The 21,869-nt window shown below is 36.4% G+C and overlaps 4 protein-coding genes across 6 annotated transcripts in view; 2 read left to right on the forward strand and 2 right to left on the reverse strand.

Moving 5' to 3' along the window:
- LOC109124627 (rRNA-processing protein efg1-like) lies at positions 8,774-11,016 on the forward strand. Its single transcript, XM_010483532.2, has 8 exons — positions 8,774-9,038; positions 9,287-9,416; positions 9,520-9,647; positions 9,751-9,889; positions 10,001-10,115; positions 10,209-10,272; positions 10,361-10,618; positions 10,720-11,016. The coding sequence occupies exons 1-8, from the start codon at positions 8,886-8,888 to the stop codon at positions 10,720-10,722; spliced, it is 990 nt and encodes a 329-aa protein (XP_010481834.1). The 5' UTR covers positions 8,774-8,885; the 3' UTR covers positions 10,723-11,016.
- On the forward strand, positions 11,807-16,516 carry LOC104760586 (alpha-mannosidase I MNS4-like). Its single transcript, XM_010483533.2, has 17 exons — positions 11,807-12,134; positions 12,383-12,502; positions 12,589-12,681; positions 12,817-12,903; positions 13,212-13,302; positions 13,405-13,460; positions 13,696-13,768; positions 13,964-14,073; positions 14,200-14,250; positions 14,423-14,511; positions 14,601-14,682; positions 14,776-14,889; positions 15,211-15,290; positions 15,380-15,515; positions 15,613-15,683; positions 15,764-15,968; positions 16,091-16,516. Exons 1-17 carry the CDS (start codon positions 12,006-12,008, stop codon positions 16,379-16,381), a joined length of 1,878 nt encoding a protein of 625 aa, XP_010481835.1. The 5' UTR covers positions 11,807-12,005; the 3' UTR covers positions 16,382-16,516.
- Positions 17,275-18,528, reverse strand: LOC104760587 (auxin-responsive protein IAA4). Its single transcript, XM_010483534.2, has 3 exons — positions 18,212-18,528; positions 17,825-18,127; positions 17,275-17,737 (listed from the first exon to the last, which is right to left on the reverse strand). Exons 1-3 carry the CDS (start codon positions 18,391-18,393, stop codon positions 17,662-17,664), a joined length of 561 nt encoding a protein of 186 aa, XP_010481836.1. The 5' UTR covers positions 18,394-18,528; the 3' UTR covers positions 17,275-17,661.
- The window catches only part of LOC104760588, a 2,478-nt gene continuing 1,161 nt past the window's right edge, over positions 20,553-21,869 (reverse strand). The window contains exons 1-4 of one of the 3 annotated variants that reach the window (XR_002036652.1): positions 21,568-21,733; positions 21,421-21,479; positions 21,156-21,324; positions 20,553-21,011 (exon numbers count right to left, since the gene is read on the reverse strand). Coding sequence is in view for 2 of the 3 variants with exons in the window: in XM_010483535.2 (XP_010481837.1) it covers positions 20,860-21,011; positions 21,156-21,324 (321 nt within the window). In the remaining variant the exon portion in view is untranslated. Of the gene's footprint in view, positions 21,012-21,155; positions 21,325-21,420; positions 21,480-21,567; positions 21,734-21,869 lie in introns of those variants that run through there. The other 2 variants (XM_019240566.1, XM_010483535.2) reach the window with 2 other exon arrangements.

Below are 21,869 nucleotides of genomic sequence, written 5' to 3' on the forward strand. Positions count from 1 at the left end.
CTTTCATGTTATAGCCTTTTGAATTTACTGAGTTGATATTTCATATATAATTTGTAAATTTATCATCTAATAATGACATGTTTTCTCTTTTATTCTATTGGCGCATTCCGTGCTTGTTTCTTTCCACTTTTTAGTTTAGTATAATCTCTTGGACCACAAGATTAATACAGCAAAGTTCCATACCGGGTAGTGTTAATTATATTGAAGAGTTTTTGCTATTCTTAGTTTTTACTTATCCAATTTCATCATCTTCATTATCTTCTAAGAGATTTTTTTTCGCTATATTTGTGTATTGAGTTTCTATTAATTCGATTTACTCATTTACCTTCTCATTAATATTGTATATCACATACTAGTAGTCTTTAATAAAAGATTTGGTGTTAATGAGCTCTTAAAACTTATCTTTATGGTTAACAAAAACACGGTGTCTGCCTTGTCCCAATTGCTATCGACCACCTCCACCTAGTTTATGCTATCAATCAAAACCATAACAAATATATATACCAAAAATTACAATAATTATAGAAAATTGTATTGTTAGTCTATAGTAAACTAAATAAACCTAATACAGAAAAATAGTTCTGGTATAGGCAATAAAATAGATTGGAGTCTTGAGGGGTTGAACATAAATAAGCAAGCAAGTAAAAAAAATTAAGAAAAGAATTAGTAAGTTAAAAGCAAAAAATAAGTAAAATAAAAGCAAAAGAGAAAGCAAATATACAATTTGGTTTAAAATTCTAAACTTACAGATATAGCTCGAAAAATTGAATCAGAGGGAGAGAACTACACACACTCTGAATCATGGTGACTTCAGCTTATGCTTGGGCAGTAACTGGTCAACAAATATGTTTTATATTTTCTGAAATTTACTTTACAGGCTTCAGATGAGGTCGTTTGCATCGACATATAAGCAACTTTTTACCATTCTCTTTTACAAAACCACAAGAGACAAGTTTGTTTATTACTTTTAAAAAAGTTTTATTTCATCTATTGTAGTATATCTATGGTTTTGTGTTGATTATCATTTAGCTTTAATTTCGCTGTTACAACAAAATTTATATAAATTTTTGTTGTTACAAAAGTCGTCGTTAGAGATCCCTAGTGTGATAGAGACTAAGACAAAAAGTGAATAACGAACATCTGAGGCACACGTCAGGAAGATTAAGTGTCCCATAGGCACAATACCAATACAAAACATAACCGCTTTGGATCGGGCAAGGTTACTACTAGTTTTACCCCCCACACGAGGTACATAAACGGTTTTTTTTTTTTTTTGGCTCAACAACAACTTTTATTTACCAATCACATTACACTTTGCTTATCTATTAACACCAAATTTGTAACCCATGAAGGCATTGTCGAGTATAACTTAGGATCATAATTCCCAAAGGAAAGAAATTCCCTTGCTACCCGATCCGCCACACTATTACAGACTCTTGAAGCATACACAACTTTGAACTCTTGATAGGAAGAGAGCAGACCTTTTATATCATGGAGTGTAGGAGCAAACGCTGGCCAAATTTCCTTACCATTCAATAGATTAACCAGACCCAAAGAGTCAGATTCGAATATAACCCTGTTGTAGTTCAGACGGGTGAGTGAATTTATTGCCCTCCAAAGTGCTTCCAACTCAACTTCCATTACTGATCTTGCACATCGAATGGCCTGTGCTCCCATCCAAAGGACATCGCCACTACCGTTTCTAAGGACCCACCCCGTACCACTTGGTGAAGCTTCTCCATTCCAAGATCCATCCGTATTACACTTAACCCATTCACTTGGAGGTGGCTTCCACTTTGCATCTTCGGTCCTTCTTTGCTCCGGGGGTCCATTGATTAACCTCTCATTGCCATTTCGTTGATCCCATTCATCGGCATCCTCTATAGCCTTCTCTATTGTATCCTTCGCATTGAAGTCATTTCCTTTGAAAAACTACTCATTACGAGATTGCCAAAGTCTCCATAATAACCAAGGAACAGTCTTATCCAAATCTTCTAATTGAGGATAGATCGATGTAACATTCAGGACAAAGTACATGTTTGTGTATAGAGAATCAGACCAACTACCACCTGGAGGTGCCGGAATAGGAGATAAGGCCCATACCTGTCTGGCGTATGTGCATTGAAACAAAAGGTGATTCGTTGTTTCTTCCTCATGGGGACATCTCACACAATAACCATCTCGAGATAGATGGCGATAGGATAAGTTTTTTGCCACTGAAAGACAGTTAGACAGGCACCTCCAAATAAAATGTTGGATCTTAGGACTTGCCTTAGTATGCCATGCTTGGTTGATTAGAGGATTTAGACTGGATTGTGTCACCTCTTGAGGTCCTTTCTGGACGTTAATGATCTGAGTAAGGACCCAATCTCCAGATTTCACTGAGTATTGTCCTGTCCTAGCATAGTCCCAAGCATAACTATCTGCTCTTCTACTGCCACCAAGTCTTATGTTCTCTATTAACGTCCTATCCTCCAAGGTGAAGAGAGTATCCAGAAGGTCCTGTCTCCAAGCCCATCTGTTATTTTCCATAAGATCTTTAACCTTCACCAAATTGGAGACTTTTGTATGCAAATCCGGTGGGACAATGTTTATTTGTTGTAAACTTCGAGCAGGTTTGGAGTGAAGCCACTGGTCATGCCAAATATCCACTGATTCGCCATTGCCTATTATAGCTCTAACTCCTTGCTTCAATAATTCTTTTTCCCCATGGATACTGCGCCAGGCGAAGGAAGGTCTGGATCCAAGTTTAGCCAATAGAGGGGTGGAGTTGCTGAAATAGCGACTTTTAAAGACCCTTGCCATAAGTGTGTTGGGACAGGTGATCATATGCCAAAGTTGTTTCCCATGGAGAGCAACATTGTAGGCTTCGACATCCTTGAATCCCAAACCTCATTCCTTTTTGGGTTTACTGTGATGCTCCCAAGCCTTCCAATGCATACCTTTTGAATCTTTGTTATTCCTCCACCAAAAGTCAGCCATAACTGAGGCTAATTGCTGACATACCTTTTTAGGCAATTTGAAGCATGACATCGTGTGTGTAGGCAATGCCAACGCAACTGCCTTTAAGAGAATTTCTTTACCACCAAAAGAGAGAAAGTTTGTTTGCCAACCCGAGACTTTCTGTTGGAGTCTAACTTTTAGATAGCTTAAAATAGTGACCTTGGATCCGCCAAACGCCTCCAGAAGTCCCAGGTAAAAGCCTTCTCCCCCATCTGCAGTGATGTCCGTTAAGAATTTGATACTACTTCGTCGCTCCGGAGCAATCCTCTTCCCAAAATAAATGCTTGACTTTTGGTAATTTATTCTCTGACCCGAGCTATGCTGTATTCATCCAAGATACTAATCAAGTATTAAAGCTCTTCATCCTTTTCTTTACAATAAAAGATGTTGTCATCCGCAAAAAAGAGATGAGAGACTGGTGGAGCTTGTCTAGCCACTTTAAGCCATGTAATCCTACCTTTATTCTCCGCCTATTGCAGCATGTGTACCAATATTTCTGAGCACATGACGAATAAGTATGGGGACAAAGGGTCTCCTTGTCTCAAGCCTCTGGTGGGAGTGACTTCTCCATATGGAGTGCCATTGATTAACACTTGGTAATTGACTGTTCCCACACAAGCCATGATTAACCCAATCCATCTCTCCGAAAATCCTAATAGCTTCAGAGCATCCTGTAGAAACGACCATTCCACCCTGTCGAACGCTTTGGAGATGTCTATTTTGATTGCAATGAATTCCTCTGAGCACTTGTTAGGCGAATCCAAAGCATGAAGGAGCTCATGTGCTACTAGAATATTATCAGTGATCAGCTTCCCTTTGATGAAAGCGGGTTGAGTTTCTGATACTACACCAGGCAAAACCTTTTTAAGTCGATTAACCATTACCTTCACAACAATTTTGTACACTACATTACTGAGACTGATCGGTCGAAACTCAATCAGTCTGTCTGCTTTCAGCTTCTTTGGGATCAGGCAAATGTTTGTCTTGTTCATTTCCTTATCTAGTCTTCCTTATTGGAAAAAGTCCTGAACCAGCTTCAATAGGTGCTCACCCAAAACCTCCCAATGTTGCTGATAGAAATGACCAGTCATGCAATCAGGACCAGGGCATTTACCCGGATTGATATCAAAGACAGCCCGTTTGACTTCAGCCAAGGTAACTTCCTTCAGTAGTTGATCATTCTCAAGCTGTGTCACTTTATTTCCCTCCCCCAATTTATCTGTAAAGTTATGTCCCACATCCTCAGAGGTGAATAAAAGCTTGAAGTACCTTTCAGCCAATCTTCCTAAGTCAACATCCGTAAACCACTCTTTACCCTCTTCATCCACAAGATTTTGAATCCAATTTTGAGCCCTTTTGTTCTTGGTTGCAGCATGGAAGAACTTCGTGTTTTTATCACCATTGTTAAGCCAAGTAAGCATGCTTTTATCTTTCCAAAACATTTCTTCGTGACGATACTCAATATTCAGTTCATTCTTAAGCCGTCGGAGTTCATCTCTGTTGAAAGGGTTCTGACGAGTAGCTAGATCTATTTGATAATGGAGTGCTTGAATTCTTCTCGCAGAACTAGGCTGATTAGCTCTCTTCCACCTAGAAATTTCCTTATGACAGGCTGCAATCTTTTCCATCATTGTGAGTTGAGAGTCCACTCCCCTACTACTCCAGAAATTGGAAATGAGCTCACAAAAACCTTCCCTTGAAGCCCATCTTTGGTCATACTTAAAGCTAGCCCATTGAGATCGTTGTTCACCCATCAAACTCGTGATCAGAGGGCTATGATCAGAGCTGACCTTTTGGAGATATTCTGCCTGAGCTTGAGGGAATAATTCCAACCAAAGTTGATTAGCTACTGTCTTGTCCAGTCGGCATTGCACCAATTCATCATTTCTGTTCCCATACCAAGAGAATTGATTACCCGTATGCTTTACTTCCCAAAGACCACAAACTGTAAGCATATGTTTGAATTCAACACTTGCAGCATCCTTTCTCAATGGACCACCAATCTTCTCCGAAGGGTCGACCAGCTCATTGAAGTCTCCTGTTAGCACCCAGGGCCCTCGTCGACTCACCCCAATACGAGAGAGCCTTTCCCATAACGAGCCTCTCTCACTTTAAACCGGCTCCCCATAAATACAAGTCAAGTAAAATTCTTTACCTTGCTAGTTGAGAAAGGCGTCGATCATCCTTTTGTCTGCCTGTAAGATCTTAACAGACATAGACTCTCTCCACATCAGCGCCAAACCTCCACTTTTCCCGACTGGCTCCACCGTGTGTAGGTTATAGTAACCTAAATGTCCTACGACATTTTCTAAATAATCTCTTTTATTCTTGGTCTCACAGAGGAATGTTACCTCTGGGAAATACCGACCCCGTATTTCCCTCAGGTGTCGAACTGTAGGGGCATTCCCCACCCCCTGACAGTTCCAGCTCAATATTCTCATATTGACTTCGAAGGGTTGGAATTAACCATCAACCCTTCTTTCAAATTTGCTCCGATTTCACACGAGAGAACATGAGACTTAGCTGCTACTTGAGCAGAATGATTCATCGGATGAGCTGCTACTTGAGCAGAATGGACAGAGACCGAAACAGATGCACCTGATTTAGGACTCGAACTAGCCGCTTGGGAGCCTAGTCTATCAAAGACAGTTGGGGAGTGCTTTTTCTTTCCTCCTGATGATCCCTCCTTGCTTGACTTCATAACTGAATCTCCACTGCTTCCCAGTCTTTCAAAAACAGAAGTAGAGTCACCATTTTTTGCTTTTTTTGATTGCCTTTCCCCACTGTTACTGAGACGTCTCTTTTTTGAAGGAGAATAAACAGATTCACCAGAACTTTTTGAACATTCTACCCTCTTACTACCTTCCTCTGCCATATCTTGTCGAATTACTATCCCTTTCGGTCTCCAAACCTGAGTAGCTTGGAGTTGCTTCCCTTGCTCGCGTCCTCCAGGCCATTGCAACCTATCTTTTGCATTCTTACACGGAATAACAGGTGCAACATCAGTATCCATCAGACAGACATCTTTTCCTTTACTTTTTAGTCGTCTAGCTTCACTGATCTGATCTTTCCTAATTCCTCTTTTCTGTGCTGGCTTCTGATTCACTAGCATAGGGCAGGTTGTCTGATCGTATGTGAGCCTCATACATAAACGGTTAAACCTAGAGTTTCAAGGTTTTAAATCTGTTAATTTATTAAAATATATATTTTAGTCCACAGTTTTTCTTAATAGTTTAATATGGTTGTTAAAAATTACTTTTCGGATCTTGGGATGTCAAACGAAACTTTTCTTACATCTTGAATTGTGACGAGATGCATATATTCTCCATTCTATGTTTAAATAAAACTTCATAATTTTTTCAAAATATCAGTTAATGAAATGGTTATTGTGAATAAGATGAAATACTAACAAATTTAGTGAGAATAATAATGATCCATTGTATTTAAATATTTTCATTTTTAAAATTATAGATTTTGAAACTCAGAAATTTGCATTTTGAAATATTTTTATTTATGTATTTTGATTCAAATAAAATATTTATAATTTTTACATATTTTAAAATATTTTCGTTTGTAAGTTTAGGTTTGGCCATCAATCATAGAGTTGTATTTTAATTAATGTGTAGTTGACAAAAAAAAATAGTTATCAATTAATCATATGGTTAGCCGAATTAAAACAGTCTCAACTTTATAGCTTTTACTAGATGAGGACCCGCCCGAAGTGTGGGTTTAAAGTTTTTTAAATTAAATTGAATTTAACAAAAATATATTAAAATTTGTTGTATGTTATTTATAAATTTTATAATATACTAATTTATATCCACTTACAAATTTTATATGTATGTTATTATTAAAAGTGTATTTTTATACCTAAATATACTCAATGTTACAAATAATTCTTTATCACCACCTAGAAAATGTCTATATAAACAAATTAAGCCAATTATTTTACTTTCACTTCTACATAGTTTTTTAATTACTAAACTTGTTGGCTCAAAAAATATTTTGAAGAAAAAATATATTACATAATATACTAATCAATGATATATCATCATAATAATATATGATCGCCATAGAAAAAAACTCGGCTCGGCCCTCATCTCTTATAGAGAGAACCTTGCGTCCAACCTCCTCCACCACAGAGAGAACCTTGGCTCCGCCTTCCTCCCTTGGAGAGATAACCTTGCGTCCAACCTCGTCTACCTTCCTCTCTTAGGTAAATAACCTTGTGTCCAACCTTCTTCACCACTGATAGAACCTTGGCTCTGCCCTCTTCCTTTGTGGAGATAAAATGTTCACGTCTTTTTACTATCTCAAAATGTCTTGCCACAACAACCAATGAAAGTAAAAACCTTTTTCTAACGTCACAAAATCTTTTGATAGTAACTAATGTTAAATTTCCCAATGTATTCGTGGAAGTGGCTTTGACACACCATGATGTAGCATATGTCTCTGTAACGCCTCAACCGCCACCTTGCTTAGTGAGCCCATGTCCAATCTCAGTCCGTGGGCCTATCTTCCTAAGTGGGCCCTACATCTATTCCCCGCTCGTAGACCCACCCATATTCGATGGTCGGTTTGTTACGGCTGGGAGGCTTTAACTGACCTTAGAAATCAACAAATGATCTTTTCCTGTGTTTTGTCTTCACTCGCACAGTTCCGACAATCACTTCCAGGAAGATCACCCATCATGAAGTTCTCTCAAGACCCTTGACCGAAAAAATAAGTGCATTTTGGTGACGTATGTGGCCAAATAAATTATTTTAAACTTTTTCGTAAACCAGGGTGTCAGAGTCTTTGAGCTCATATGGATCTATCAACAATGATTTATGTTTTTTTCATCTATCTATCTATGCTTGTTGTACGCTTGTGTTTGATTAGCCTATTTTATATATTCATTAGGCTGATGAGATTGTACTCGTTATTTTCCTTTGAGATTGAATAAATAATGTTAACAATTATGTTTGCAAAAAAAGAAGGGTTTATGACCAACAAATCAAGGTTAATAAATTAGAAGAAAATTAATTTGGCATAATTAAAGAAACAATAAAAAATTATAAGCATGGTAATATATGAATCCCAAATAAAAAATGAAAATATAAATTAAATAAAAGAATCTAAAAATACTACAATAATTTTAAAATACAGTATTGGGAAAAAAAATGCATATATTAATATGTTTTTGGGTCAACATATTAATCTTACCTATTCCCAACTGGAAAAAGAAAAAGTATGAGAAAATTTTGGTTTAAAAAAATAAAAATTAATTTCCCATTAAAAAAATAATCCCAATTATACAAAGCTGTAAAAAAAATTGTATTATTTTTAATAAATTTTGTAATTTTTGATAATTATTTTTTTACATTATTAACTTGTTTTAAAACAAATTTTTTATTTTTGTGGTAATCAAATTCTTTCTATTAAATATTAACTTTATGGTGGAATCATATGTAATTGTTCTCGTAATTTACAATCAATAATAAATTTAGATGATAAAAAAAAATTAACTTTTACACATGTTAGAATTTTAGATTAATAACTTGACACATGTCAAAATCTTGTTAATGACAAATTTTCAAAACTCAACTTTTATATAATATGAAACAAGTAATTTTATAAAGTTTATTTTACACTTTTCAGACTTTCCCGGAAAATCAACTGTCACAATCCGACAAACCGGTTTACCCGGAAAATAATCCGGTTCAACCTAGTTGTTTATCTCGAATACGCAGCGTTTTGACGTCCGATTGAAGAAGAAGCTAAAAAGAGCCAACGCCGAACAAAGAACAACCCCTAATTTTTGTCTGTTGTTCTCTCTGCTCTTCTACCCTTTCCTCCTTCTTCAACTCCTTCAAAAGCATTTTGCTTAAAACCCTCCGGCCATGGCGCATGGAGGTTATGCCAAGAGAAGGGTATCGGAACCGAAACAGTCAGCAGGAAGCAGTCGAAGGTCGAAAGTATTGCGTGTAGAGAAGAAACCTAAAAATGTCTCAATCAAGAATCAGATGCGTTCCGTTGAACGCTTTCTTCGTAAAGTTAGCTCCTTTTCTCTCTGAAATTAGGGTTTTTATTGTCGAATCACTCTTAAAGTTTCAGCCTTTCTAGTATGATATTGGCGATTCAGTTGTGTATGGTCTATGTAGAGCTTTAAGGGTTTATAATGATATGTGTCTGAGTTGTGTTCTTTTAGAGAATTTGGTAATCTGGGTAGTTATATATGTTCAATTTGAAGCAACCCTTATGAGAAGTTCGAATTTTGATGTATTGGTTTGATACTTTGTAGGATTTGCCTCCTGAAGTAAAAGAGTCTCTAGTAGAGAAGTTGGAAGATTTGAAGAAGCAGCAAGACGCTCATGCCCGTCTTGCTGTTGAACGTAAAGTATTCCTCAGGAACAGAAAGATTAAGTTCTTTGGTAAGAGCTTTTAACTGATGGTTCTAGCATTTAGTGAAGATTTAATTGGTAATGATAGCCTGAAAAGTTGGAGCTTTTTTTTTTTTTTGGTTTCTTTGAATAGAGCGGAGGAAGATCGAGAGGACCATTAGACGTCTTGAGAAGCTACAACGTACTTCATCTGCTCATGTGGGAGACGCAGATATAGCTGAGCAACTTACTAAACTCAAAGAAGATCTTGAATATGTTAGGGTAAGTTAACTTCATTACACTGCCTTCTCCTTACTATTTCTTTAGTTATAATTTAGAATGAGGTTAGTTGAAAATGTATGTTTTTTTACATGTATAATTGCAGTTCTTCCCCAAGAATGAGAAGTATGTATCTCTTTTTACTGGCGGTGAGGATTCAGAAGTAGTTGAGAAGAGAGGTAAACTGAGGAAGCAGATCAAAGCCAATAAAATTGTTGCTGCTGCTAGTGGGAAAGAGTTAGAAGGTAAAAACACATGATATGTAGAGATGCTTATTTGTTTACGTTTTCTCTAGACTTATTAAGTATTTGTAGCTAATAAATGATGATTTATGATATATGATTGTGAACAAACAGAGACGGGCAGTGAAGATGATGGTCTTCTGGACCTTAGTGATGATGATTTCTTTGATAAAGGGAGTTCAAGCGATGAAGCAGATGCAGATGATGAATTGACTGATAAAAGCGCAAAGTAGGCCTTGTTAATGTTGAATACTATCTTTTAGACGTCAATACATTTAATTGAGCCGTACTGAGAAAGAGAACATCCGATCGTATTTCTCAGGGAGGCTGCTTCAAGTGCTTCTGGTAGAGCAACTTCTGGCATGTCTAGTGATGAACGTAATCAGGTATGATGAATGGTGATGCCGTTTGTTAAGACATGTTTTTACATGAAAACTTTGATTTACATGTTTGAATGTTTTAAAATCCTTGTAGAAACAAAACTCTGCTAGGGCTTTAATGCCACCACCACAAGCAAGGTTTGAATCAAATTCTAGGAGGAATTCATATGTACAGAGGAATGAGATGCCATCATCCTCGAGAAACACTTCGAACAGAAGAAGTGAGTCCTCATATAATACTGATAGGGCTGCTGCGGCAAGTTCATATAGCAGTCAGAGTAGCAACTTGAGCTCAAATTCTGATGCTCATAAACCCAAAAGGAAGAGACGGCCGAAGAAGAAGAAGCATCAGGTAAGTTTACTTACCTGCGAGTTAGACTGTAGGAAAATCATCTTTGAATAACATCTCATTGAAGATCTTGTAACCATAATGGTTGATGCTTCTCTTTGCAGTGATCGGGTTCTCAGCTTCTGAAAACACACACTAAAAACTCTTATCAGTTTGTCGCTTGCTGCAATGGTCTCGCTGCTGGGATCTTATGCATATAGATATATCTATATATATTTTGATGTGGTCATGGGATTCGTTCAGAGAGATGTGTTTGTTGCGTTTGGCGTTTGAGATGATAGATACCCTTAAAATTTCCATTAAAAACTCCCTTTTGAATATTTTTTTTTTGGCCTTTACTTACAGTTGCAGAATTGAGTCAATTGACCATAGAGGTCCATAGAGATAGATCTTCTCTCGAATCAGTTACGAACTTGTCTTCTTTAGAAAGTTTTGAAACCCTGATTGTACGAATTAAGTGTTTTTGAGGGAAACAAAGATTTTGATCCCTAATATGTTGGAACTTGGAAGTCTTGTGACCTGTTTGCACAAAAAAAAGTCTTGGAACTTGGAAGTCTTGTGACCAAAAAAGTTACAGTTACTCTTTATAATGAGAATGAATATTTGAGTGCACAAAGTGAATTAAAGACACGGAGTTTGTTGTTCGTTACTAATAGGTTTGGGATCATGTCCAAAAAACAAAACCACCCCAAACAAAAAGCAATTACACCATCACAAACACACTTAAATCAAGCAATCTTTTAATCAAACACCACTGAGCACCAATATAGATAGATGCTCTGGTCCTCCTTCTAATTTCGTTACAAATTCCATTCTTTCTAACTAACTTTTAAGCAATTCTTCTTCTTTTTTGTTTATGACCAAACTATTATATATTACCAAATTTTGAGAGTTTTTTTTCAAGTGAGGAATGCATTAGTTTACCAAACTATTATATAATGACTCAAATAAAAAAGAGAAATACATTCGTTTACCAAACTTATTATATATTGATTATTGACAAAAAAAAAAAGGGAAGAGAAATGATTAATAATTTAATATCGTAAATTAGACATTTGCTGCAACTCAATAAATTATTAAAAGAATTATGATAATGGAATATATAAAATCTAATTAGTAAATAAATCAATTCGTTCTTAAACATTAACAACACCAACAAAAAATAATCCAATTCGTGTTTTTCAATAAATGTTGGTAGGAAAAAGACCAAAAGATTTAATTGCTCCTGAATCGTTTTGAAAGGACGAGCCACCGAGTGACGCAGTTGAAAACTCAAGGAATCACCTCGGACAAGAGCGAGAGAGAGAGAGATCCGAGAAGTGATGTCTGAGAAGATTCTCATTCAGAACACAGACTAAACTCAAAAAACAATCATAAAATCAGCTTATCGATGGAATCAAATTCCAGGTGGCTTTTGTTTCCCATCTTGATCTCTCTCACATTCTCGGGTCTTGTTCTTCACCATGGAGCTCTCGCCGAAACTGTTAAACCTGATGAAGCTAAACAGCTTAGAGACGAGGTAAAACACTCCTCAACAGATCTGGATTTACTCGCTCTCTCGATTTTGCTCTGTTGTCCCCAAATTGAATTATCGTTTTCTGGGAACACTTAAAGTCTTGATCTTTGGATGTTGTAATTACTCATTGATGTTGATTATGTCGTAAAGGTAAGTTCTTCAGCCGTTTGAGAAGTAGGTTTTGCATAATAACTTGGCTTGGTGGTGAGTTACTTAATTTGATGGGTTCATTTTTGACATTGAGTGTGTAGGTACGTGGGATGTTTTATCATGCTTTTGATGGATATATGAACAATGCTTTTCCACTTGATGAATTGAGGCCGTTATCTTGCCAAGGTGAAGACACTCTTGGAGGCTATGCGTTGACCTTGGTAAACTACTTTTGTATTTGATCTTTGCTTGTTTAAGGCTCTGTGTTGTGTTAAACCTTGACATGATTTTGGTTGCATTTGTGTAGATTGATTCGTTGGATACATTAGCTTTACTTGGAGACCGAGAGCGCTTCACTTCTTCTGTTCTATGGATTGGTAAAAATCTTCAGTTTAATATAGTGAGTAATGATTGGTTTTGGCCTTCTCTAGCAAGACCAAGTTTTAATTGTTTATTTTCTCTAGTTAATCCTTTTGTAAGATGTAACCTGGCAGTGAAGTTGATGCACTGGTACATGTTTTTTTTTTAACTGCAGAACAAAACTGTATCTGTGTTCGAGACAACTATCCGAGTCCTTGGGGGTTTACTTTCTGCTCATCTAATTGCAAGTGATTATGCAACGGTACTTTTCCTTCTGCGTAGCTATCTCTTGTGCCGTGATGTCATCTTATACTAGGATTTTTTTGTACACTCTTCAGCTAGAAAGCAAAAGTATAATTTTTGCAACTAATTGTACGACTATTTGAGCTTTAAGTGGCTAGGATTTATGTGATACTAATCTTATGATTCCTGCCTGTAACCTTTTTATTGGACTTCCAAATATTAAAGTCTCTTTAAGTGGTTTTGGCTGTTTGCCATGTAAACTTGAATTGAATCTAATCTGATGACAGGTTGCCATGTAAACTTGAATTGAATCTAATCTGATGACAGGGCATGAGAATTCCATCTTACAACAATGAGTTACTGTTCTTGGCTGAGGATTTGACACGGAGAATGCTTCCTGCATTCGATACACCAACTGGTATGCTCTTCTAGTTATCTACTTGTTGACAAGCCGGTGTGCATATGAATATGCGGAAACAGGGAATTGCCTTGTCATATCCTTCTTCTTTTCTTTCTATAGGAATCCCATTTGGATCAGTGAATTTGATGTACGGTGTTGACAAACATGAAAGCAAGGTAAGACATCTTCTTACTCCTTCTTACATTATTAATTCATTATTCAGTGCTTTTGGCGAAGCGACTGAACAGACAAAACTTAGTTTTCCCAACCTTGGCAAGGTTACCTTGCTTGTTCTCAACAAGTTAGAGAGTATTGAGATCGGACTACTCTTCATCTTGCCCGATCTTATCTTTTGATCCAAATATTGGACTCATGTGTTTAGCAATTGCATCTTTGTTTTTTGTTGTTTAGATAACATCAACTGCGGGTGGTGGTACTTTGTCATTAGAGTTCGGCGTGCTTAGTCGTTTAACAAATGATCCTGGTGAGGGAAGCTATGAGCTTTGGTATCCCATATCTAATCATAAATCAGTTGAATCACTGAGAAATACTTATCTATAGCTCTCTTTATTCTTCCATCATATCATTTGGATTTCCAAGATGTGTAATGTTGATTTTTATAGTTTGTTTTATTTTTTACGTTCTCTAACATGGTGGTCTTACTTTGTTAAAACTGAAGTTTTCGAACAAGTTGCAAAAAATGCGGTGAGGGGATTATGGGCACGTCGTTCGAATCTCGACTTGGTTGGTGCTCACATCAATGTCTTTACAGGTGAATGGACACAGAAGGTAAACACCTTTTCCGTCCATTCAGAGTAAACACTACCTTGAGGAACTTTGCTTCGAAAAAATAATTCAGGCTCTTAGTCATTTTTTGTGTCACCCAAACTCTGAATGGTAGTGTTTACTTGGCAGGATGCGGGTATAGGAACAAGCATTGATTCCTTCTATGAGTATCTCCTCAAGGTTAGTAACTGTAGCCTTTGACAAGAGAATTTCAATTATTGCGATACAATGCCAAGTTCTAGAAAGTCAGAAGCCGATATACTTAGTTTCTGTTCTTCAACCTTGCATAAAATTTGAGCGGTACCGAGATTTTCAGAGCTTTTTATTTATCTATTTTAGTTAACAATTTCAGGCTTATATACTATTCGGGGATGAGGAATACTTATACATTTTTCAAGAAGCTTACAGGTCTGCAATGCAGCACCTTCACAAGGATCCCTGGTAAGCTTATTTGAATCTTTTTGTTTATTAGAAACATTAACAAGCAATTCCTTTGTTTGGACTTATTGTTTTTTCTAGTTTTGCCATAGGTATGTAGAAGTCAATATGGATTCTGCTGCTATTGTCTGGCCAGTATTCAACAGCCTTCAAGCTTTCTGGCCAGGACTTCAGGTAAATAGTGATTGTATGTTTAAACAAATTTTTAATAGTTCAGGCTGGAAAGTTAAACTATGCTGTTTTGTATCCCCATCTTTCTCTCAAAAGGTTTTAGCTGGAGACGTTGATCCGGCAATCAGGACTCACACTGCCTTCTTTAGTGTCTGGAAACGATATGGTTTCACCCCTGAGGGTTTTAATCTTGCTACACTTAGTGTCCAGGTACTCCATCTTAATTTTAAATGTTTTGGTTCACATCTCCTTTATTAGGTTTCATTGTCTGATGGCACTATTATGCTACAACTTCAAAAGCTATTCTTCATTTTGCTTACAGTATGGGCAAAAGAGTTATCCACTANCTCCACCACATTAACCTTTTGATCTTCACAATCACTGCACATTTCACTAATATTGTTGTACTTAATCTTCAGGTACATATTTAGCACTGAAGGTCATCTATTACCGCTAANTGTTATTAGGTTTCATTGTCTGATGGCACTATTATGCTACAACTTCAAAAGCTATTCTTCATTTTGCTTTCAGTATGGGCAAAAGAGTTATCCACTAAGGCCGGAATTAATCGAGAGCACATATTGGTTGTACAAAGCTACCAGAGATCCCAGGTATCACCAATTTACTTACTTAGCTTTTTAAGTTCCTTTCCCAAAGATGATTACACTACTGAATTGCAATACAAATTGTTTGTCGACAGGTATCTTGATGCAGGACGTGACTTTGTGGCTAGTTTGCAATACGGGGCAAAATGTCCTTGCGGTTATTGTCACATCACAGATGTAGAACTTCATAAGCAAGAAGATCACATGGAGAGCTTCTTCCTCGCAGAAACGGTAAAGTAAATATTAAAAAAAACTCTGTTTCTCAACATGCATTTACTTGCTTTACCTTAAAGCCGTGACTTGTTTTTGCATTTGACAAATATTTCAGGTAAAGTACTTATGGTTACTCTTTGACTTAGCTGTTGACTCAGATAACCTCGTCGACAATGGCCCTTACAAGTACAAATCTCCACCACATTAACCTTTTGATCTTCACAATCACTGCACATTTCACTAATATTGTTGTACTTAATCTTCAGGTACATATTTAGCACTGAAGGTCATCTATTACCGCTAACACCGCAAATATCTCTAGCTCGAGAACATTGTTCGTACCTTGGTGGATATTGTTCAAGCAATTCCACAAAACGAGAACAAGAAGTCCTTGAAGAAGAGAGTAATAACGATGATCGCAGTAACATCTATCCTTACCATGAATCTTTTCCAGTTACCGGTTTGATTAAGGTCAGTAAAACAAAAAGATTGTGTATTTCTTTCTTTTGGAATTTCTAGTTTCCTACCAACAGTTTGCAAGAAAGTCAGATATTTTAGGGTTTTGAAACCTTCTTCTGGTTTGGGTTTTGTAGGGTTTATGTCCAGGACTAACACATGCTCAAAAATACGGTTTGTCTTATGCTCTACCGGAGAAGACAGATCGTGAAGATGTTAATCAAGCTAAACCAGTAACTACAAGCAGTTCGGTTGTGTTGATCTCGAATACAGTGGAAAAGAAACCACAGGTTGATGAAGAAGGATATAGTTCTCAGTCTGAACCAATTATGATTATCTCTGGTGGTAGTAGTCGCAACGACCAAACCAGTCAAGAGCTAACCTTGTTAGAGTCAGAAACTGATGATCGAAGACTATACTCTTCTTAGCTTTCTCCCATTTATAGAAAAAAACATTTACAAATACTACTTTATTTAGGAATATATAGATTTGATATTTGGTTATCCGATCTCATCATGTGTCTTGAATCCTTCGTGTGTTAATCGATTGTTGTTGCTGCGAAATCCATAGACAATGTTCAGGCTCCGAAAGGTGTTTGATAATGACTCTTAAAAGATGTCTATGTGCGTTGCAGATCCACATGTACGTGGAGATGAAAGCATCATTATCAACATCATTCTCCATTTTTGGTACAAGATTGCTTTACAGTCTTCTATAGATCTGATTATTGAGGCATTTAGGTTTAAGTGTCGGTAAAGTTCTTGACTTTATTACAACCATCTTGCATCAAAAGCATTAGGTTTGAATGTAAAAATTGTTGGAACACAAAGGGAAGTTTCCTCTATAAACACTATTCAATGAACCTATACCATTTTTTTTTTTTTAAATAGACTCTGATTCCAAATTTCCTTAAAATATGATTAGTTTCTCAAGAGATTATTTTAACTGATAGTGGAGACAAATTAGCACAGTTGGGTAGATTTACTTGTTGAAGTTGTGGGGGACCAAAGTTACAGTTGGAATCAGACTAACAACAAAAAGATAATATAAACATTTACAAAGCCCCAAAAATATTCTCACCGCTCGATTAGATTTCTTATTTCTTTAATCTATCTCTCTCTCCCTCTTGGTGATTTAAACAACTATTATCTATGTTTAAAGACTCTAGAATCCAATGAAGTTGCTTAAAAGCTGTCTTTATTTGTTCCATAAACCAGGTTTGCTTTAATGATTTTGTCTTTGTTGTTTTGTCCTCTGCAAGTTATGTATTGTTTGGTAAATTCTTGATTGCACTTTGCAGTTGTTGTTTTAGACACAGATCTTAATTTGAAGAGAAACAGAACAGAAAAATGGGTGCTTACATCAAAACATCAAATTTGTTCGATAAGAACATTACAGAAAGCACAAACATAATGTTTCAGATTAGATCTTTCTAACACCACAAAACCTTTCCCTTTAGTGGTTTAGATTTAGATCTTTCTCACACTTATGCTTAAGACCATTTTAAGCATCTCTCTGTTACAGAATCAACAACACCACAAGAAAAGAGTAGTTTGTTTTACCGATAAGGTAAAAATTCACAAGTATGTTTGTCGAAAACCCAAGCAGTTTCAGACTTTTTTTTCCTCTGTTTCAAGAAACAGAACCAAAAAAAAAAACTCTGTTTTTGAATCTTTCTGTTTGATCTTTGTCTCTCAGTTAGGTTTTGTTAAACACCACAACCTAAACCTTTAACTTCTGATCCTTTCATGATCCTTAGCCTCTTACAAGACGAGACAAACATCCTGTAACAACAAAAACACCATAAGTACATAATCAAGATTGTGTCATAAGTTACTGATTTGAGAGATGAATGAAGGTTTTTGACTTACTCCCAAGGAACATCACCAACAAGCATCCAATCACCATCTTTGTCTTCATAAGTAGGCACAAAGTCTGAGCCTTTGTATCCTTCTCTCTCGAAATATTCTCCCACAGAGAATTTGAACATGTTTTCAAGTGATTTCATCAACTCTGGATACTTCTTATACACCGTTAGATCTATCTTCCTCAGATAAGGAGCACCATCCATACTTACTTTCACATAGTTTCCTTGACCTTCAGATTCATTCTTCTTTGTCTGAATACTGTTCCTTCTGTAAGATCTAACTGGTGGCCATCCAACAATCTGAGCCCTGGAATAAAAAGATTAAAGGTTAATTATTAGATCTCCAAATCAATGCACATCTTCAGACAAGGTTGATTCAGAAGACACTCACTTTGGTGGAGAAGCTGTTTCAGTTTTTCCAGTGGATTCAATCTCTTTCTCAGTATCATCATCAGGTAATGCTCTTTTGTTGCTTTTTCCGCAAGAAACAGTTTCTTCTGTTCCTGGTAATCCCAATCTCAGCTCTGTTGCCTTTAGGTTAACAAGCTCATCATAATCACCAACTTTCTCCATTTCTTAGATTCAATCTTCAAAGAAAGAAACTTTGTTTTTGTGTTCGTGTGGTTGTCTAGAGAGAGATAGACTTGATGAGATAAGAGGCTTTGTGAAGAAGAGTGTTTTATAGGAATTGAAAGTCACTTTTTTGTGTGTGGTAATTTAGAAAAAAGGGATTAACTTGATTTAAGGACAAAGGCAAAAGCTAAAGCTGTCGGGTAGTAAACAGTAGCGGCAACTTTGAGGCAAAGTGTGTCCCATCATTTTGGGGACATTTGTGGGACACTTTCATCTCCAATACAAAAAGATACTTTCGTTGATCTTAATTAATGGACTGTCCAGATTCATTTCTCTGTAACCCTATTTCAAGGAAGTGGGGTTGAGTATGGTACACTCATGTGCAGAATATTATAACCTTTTTTTTTGTTTTATTTTTTATTCAAGCATTGAGTTTTGTAGGGTTAGCATTACATGTGGTCTGCCATATGCATATGTCACTTCTTTAGCCCTCTCTCTCTTAAACCAAGAACTTACCCTTTCATCTTTTTGTGGTTCTTGTTTTATCAAGATTAGACCATCGTAGTCAACTGAGTTGAGAATCTAGCTGTCTTAAGTCAATACACATTTATAGTTTTTGTGCGTTTGAAGATAAGATTTTGAAGAGTTTATCTTTGGTTTAAAGTTTTGGTGATTGTTCTCTTGTTAATGAAACAACCACACCACATGGATACTTTGAATACTTAAAAATCCCAACTTAATTTGTCTCTCTGTCTCTATGAAACTTCTAAATGATCTTCATATATATGAATTCCAGAAACAAACTGACAAGAAATCTTATCATCAAAAGGTTTTGTCTAAAGACAGTTCATCATCTATGGGGTCTAATAGATTTTAGGTTCTGATATCTATCTGTCTTTGTTTTCATGTTACAGCAAGGCAGTGCACTTGTCATGCTTTAGTGAACCAAAGTAAACCAAACTAGTCTCTTTGGAGGACCAAATTTGAAAACCTATGGTCAAGACTATTTTCTCATATGCCTCTGGTGCATTTGTATAAGTTTTAGAGCCTCTATTTCAAGTTTTTTTTTTCTCTGTAGAATAAGTCAAGTATTGTCCTTCTTGGGTATGATTATGGATTACGACATGTGGGAAGTGAACATTTTGGAGATTTTTGGTTCATTTGCCTCAAAAAGGAGAATTTTAAATGTAGTGTGTGGTATTTATTGTTACATGGTAGACGACAAGACTTTGGGTTCCATTTGGAGTGCGAAACGTTGGTTTCATTGCATGGTGTTCATGACTAGCTTACTTAGCTAGAAATTCGATACTGAAAATGAGATGTATCTAACAACAAATTGGTTCATAGCATTCTCTCCGGTCCGTTTTGTGGCCGTGATTGCATAAATAAATTTATTCTAATCAATTTGAAAAGGTGTACATTTTTTTTTTTTGTCAAAAGAAAAAGGTGTACATATTGATCTATACTATCTATACTATTAAAAGACAATCATTTTTAATTAAGCAAGATTTTCGTTGGAGATTATCACTTGAGACATCTCAAAACAGATTAGAAAAATGACAGCAAAAAAGTTATTTTTGTAAATTTCAGTTACAAAACACGCGGATTCTGTAGTGACCTGGTTTGGACCACTTGGTTAGACTAAGGAATTACTAGCGTATAATGTGATTTAAACAAACTAAACATATTTATATATATATATATATATATATATTTTGTCAATAAACAAACTAAACATATTTAAAACGTATAAATATAGGTGTAGGTGAGTTCGTCACCGTTTCAACCATCCTCCTCGAAGAATCTAGGCGGCAACAAAGGCTTCATCACCGAAACCAGACGGAAGTGGAGAATAGCAATCTCTACCCTCTGGGGCACTATCAGCTTGTTTGCCAGAAATTTCAGAGTCCCCCTGCTCCTCAACGCATAGATCCGGATTCGCCTCCGTAGAACCTCCTCCTTCCTCCTCATGATTGTTTGGATTTAGAAAATTTTAAAAAACTGTAAGCCTAAGTATATTACAAATTTTCGATGCACGATTATACCGTACATGCCAACTTTAAGTGTTTTTGGGATAATCAACACTCAATGAGACATGCTAATTCAGGATAAATCTGCCAGAGAACCCATTAGAACCTATGATAAAGATGGTTAAACAATAAAAATCGAATGTATTTGAGATCAATTAGTAGAGTTAAAAGACTAGCGGTTTAATTAGAGAATTAAAATTTCCCTAAAACCTATAAATCTGCAGGATTAGTTACAAAATTGACCAAGTTGATCACTTGTTGCCGCAGCAGAAACCGAGAGCAGGCTCTCGGCCCATTTAACATAAGGGCCACTCTACTGAAGCTACTTACCAGTACCGGAGTTCAACTTTCCCCTTTCCCATCAGTGAAAAATTTCCCTCCAAAACAGTCCCAACATTACAAACAGGGGTCGGTTTTATTTGTGAGATATTGTAGTTTAAGTTCGTGTTCTAGACGAATGAGGTTGTTTAGCCACACCTTTTAAAGCCGGAGTTTCTTTTTCTGCTTCTGCAAAAAAGCTTTTAGCCTTGTGTGCTACTTCCGCTTCAAGAACCGCCTCAAGCATTAAATCAGATCCTCTTGCACTATCTGCAACCAAAACATTTTAGGATAAAGGCGTCAAATGGTAGCAGGAGCAACTTCGGTTTCAAGAAAAAGATCCAGAACTTGCGCAAACTTGTATGTAAAAAATCAAACGTTTCACAATTGAAGACTTAAAAAAATTCGTTCTACCTTTGCGTTGAGGAAGCAACTTTGCCATCTCAGCTGATACCGGAAGAACAGGTGAATCACTGCTTAGATCGTGCGTCTTGCCACTGACCGTCTCAGATAATCGTGCAAATGATGTTGCTTGAGCGTGAAGGTTAACTGAAGCTGACGACGAGCCACTAAATTCTTGAGCCTTTAATGATAAACAAAAGAGTAGAGTGTTGAAAAAACAGAACAATTATACAAAAAAAAAAAAAAAAAAAAGNGATCAAGAAGGAAAAAAGAAAACCTTTGTATAATGATCTGCAGGCTTCTGTTTTTCCTCAACATGAACCGATGTAACATTCCCTACAATAGAACAGAACCAAAAATTAACAAACAACAACTAACAGGAAAAAAAAAGTAATGACCAAGTGAGTGGTTTATATATATATACCATTGGTGCTTGGACTAGATTGTGGAGCTTGGTTGTCCACTCTACGAGTCAAAGGACTAGAATCAAATAGAGAAAATCTAGCTCCATGGCTAATAGCGTCTACTTGTGCTCGCAAATCTTGAACTTCTTTCGATATCTAAACCAAAGTTTGAGAAAGACTAATGTTTACATCACAACAGTTTCCTTTAACATTTTGAAACTAACTTAGCTATCAAATATTCAAATTCACAATACAACTCCATTTTGGTCCAAGATTAATGTAGCAAAACAATGATCTTGAGATCGAAACAAATGCTGAACTG

Source organism: Camelina sativa, chromosome 18 (genome assembly GCF_000633955.1).
Source record: "Camelina sativa cultivar DH55 chromosome 18, Cs, whole genome shotgun sequence".
NCBI lineage: Eukaryota > Viridiplantae > Streptophyta > Magnoliopsida > Brassicales > Brassicaceae > Camelina > Camelina sativa.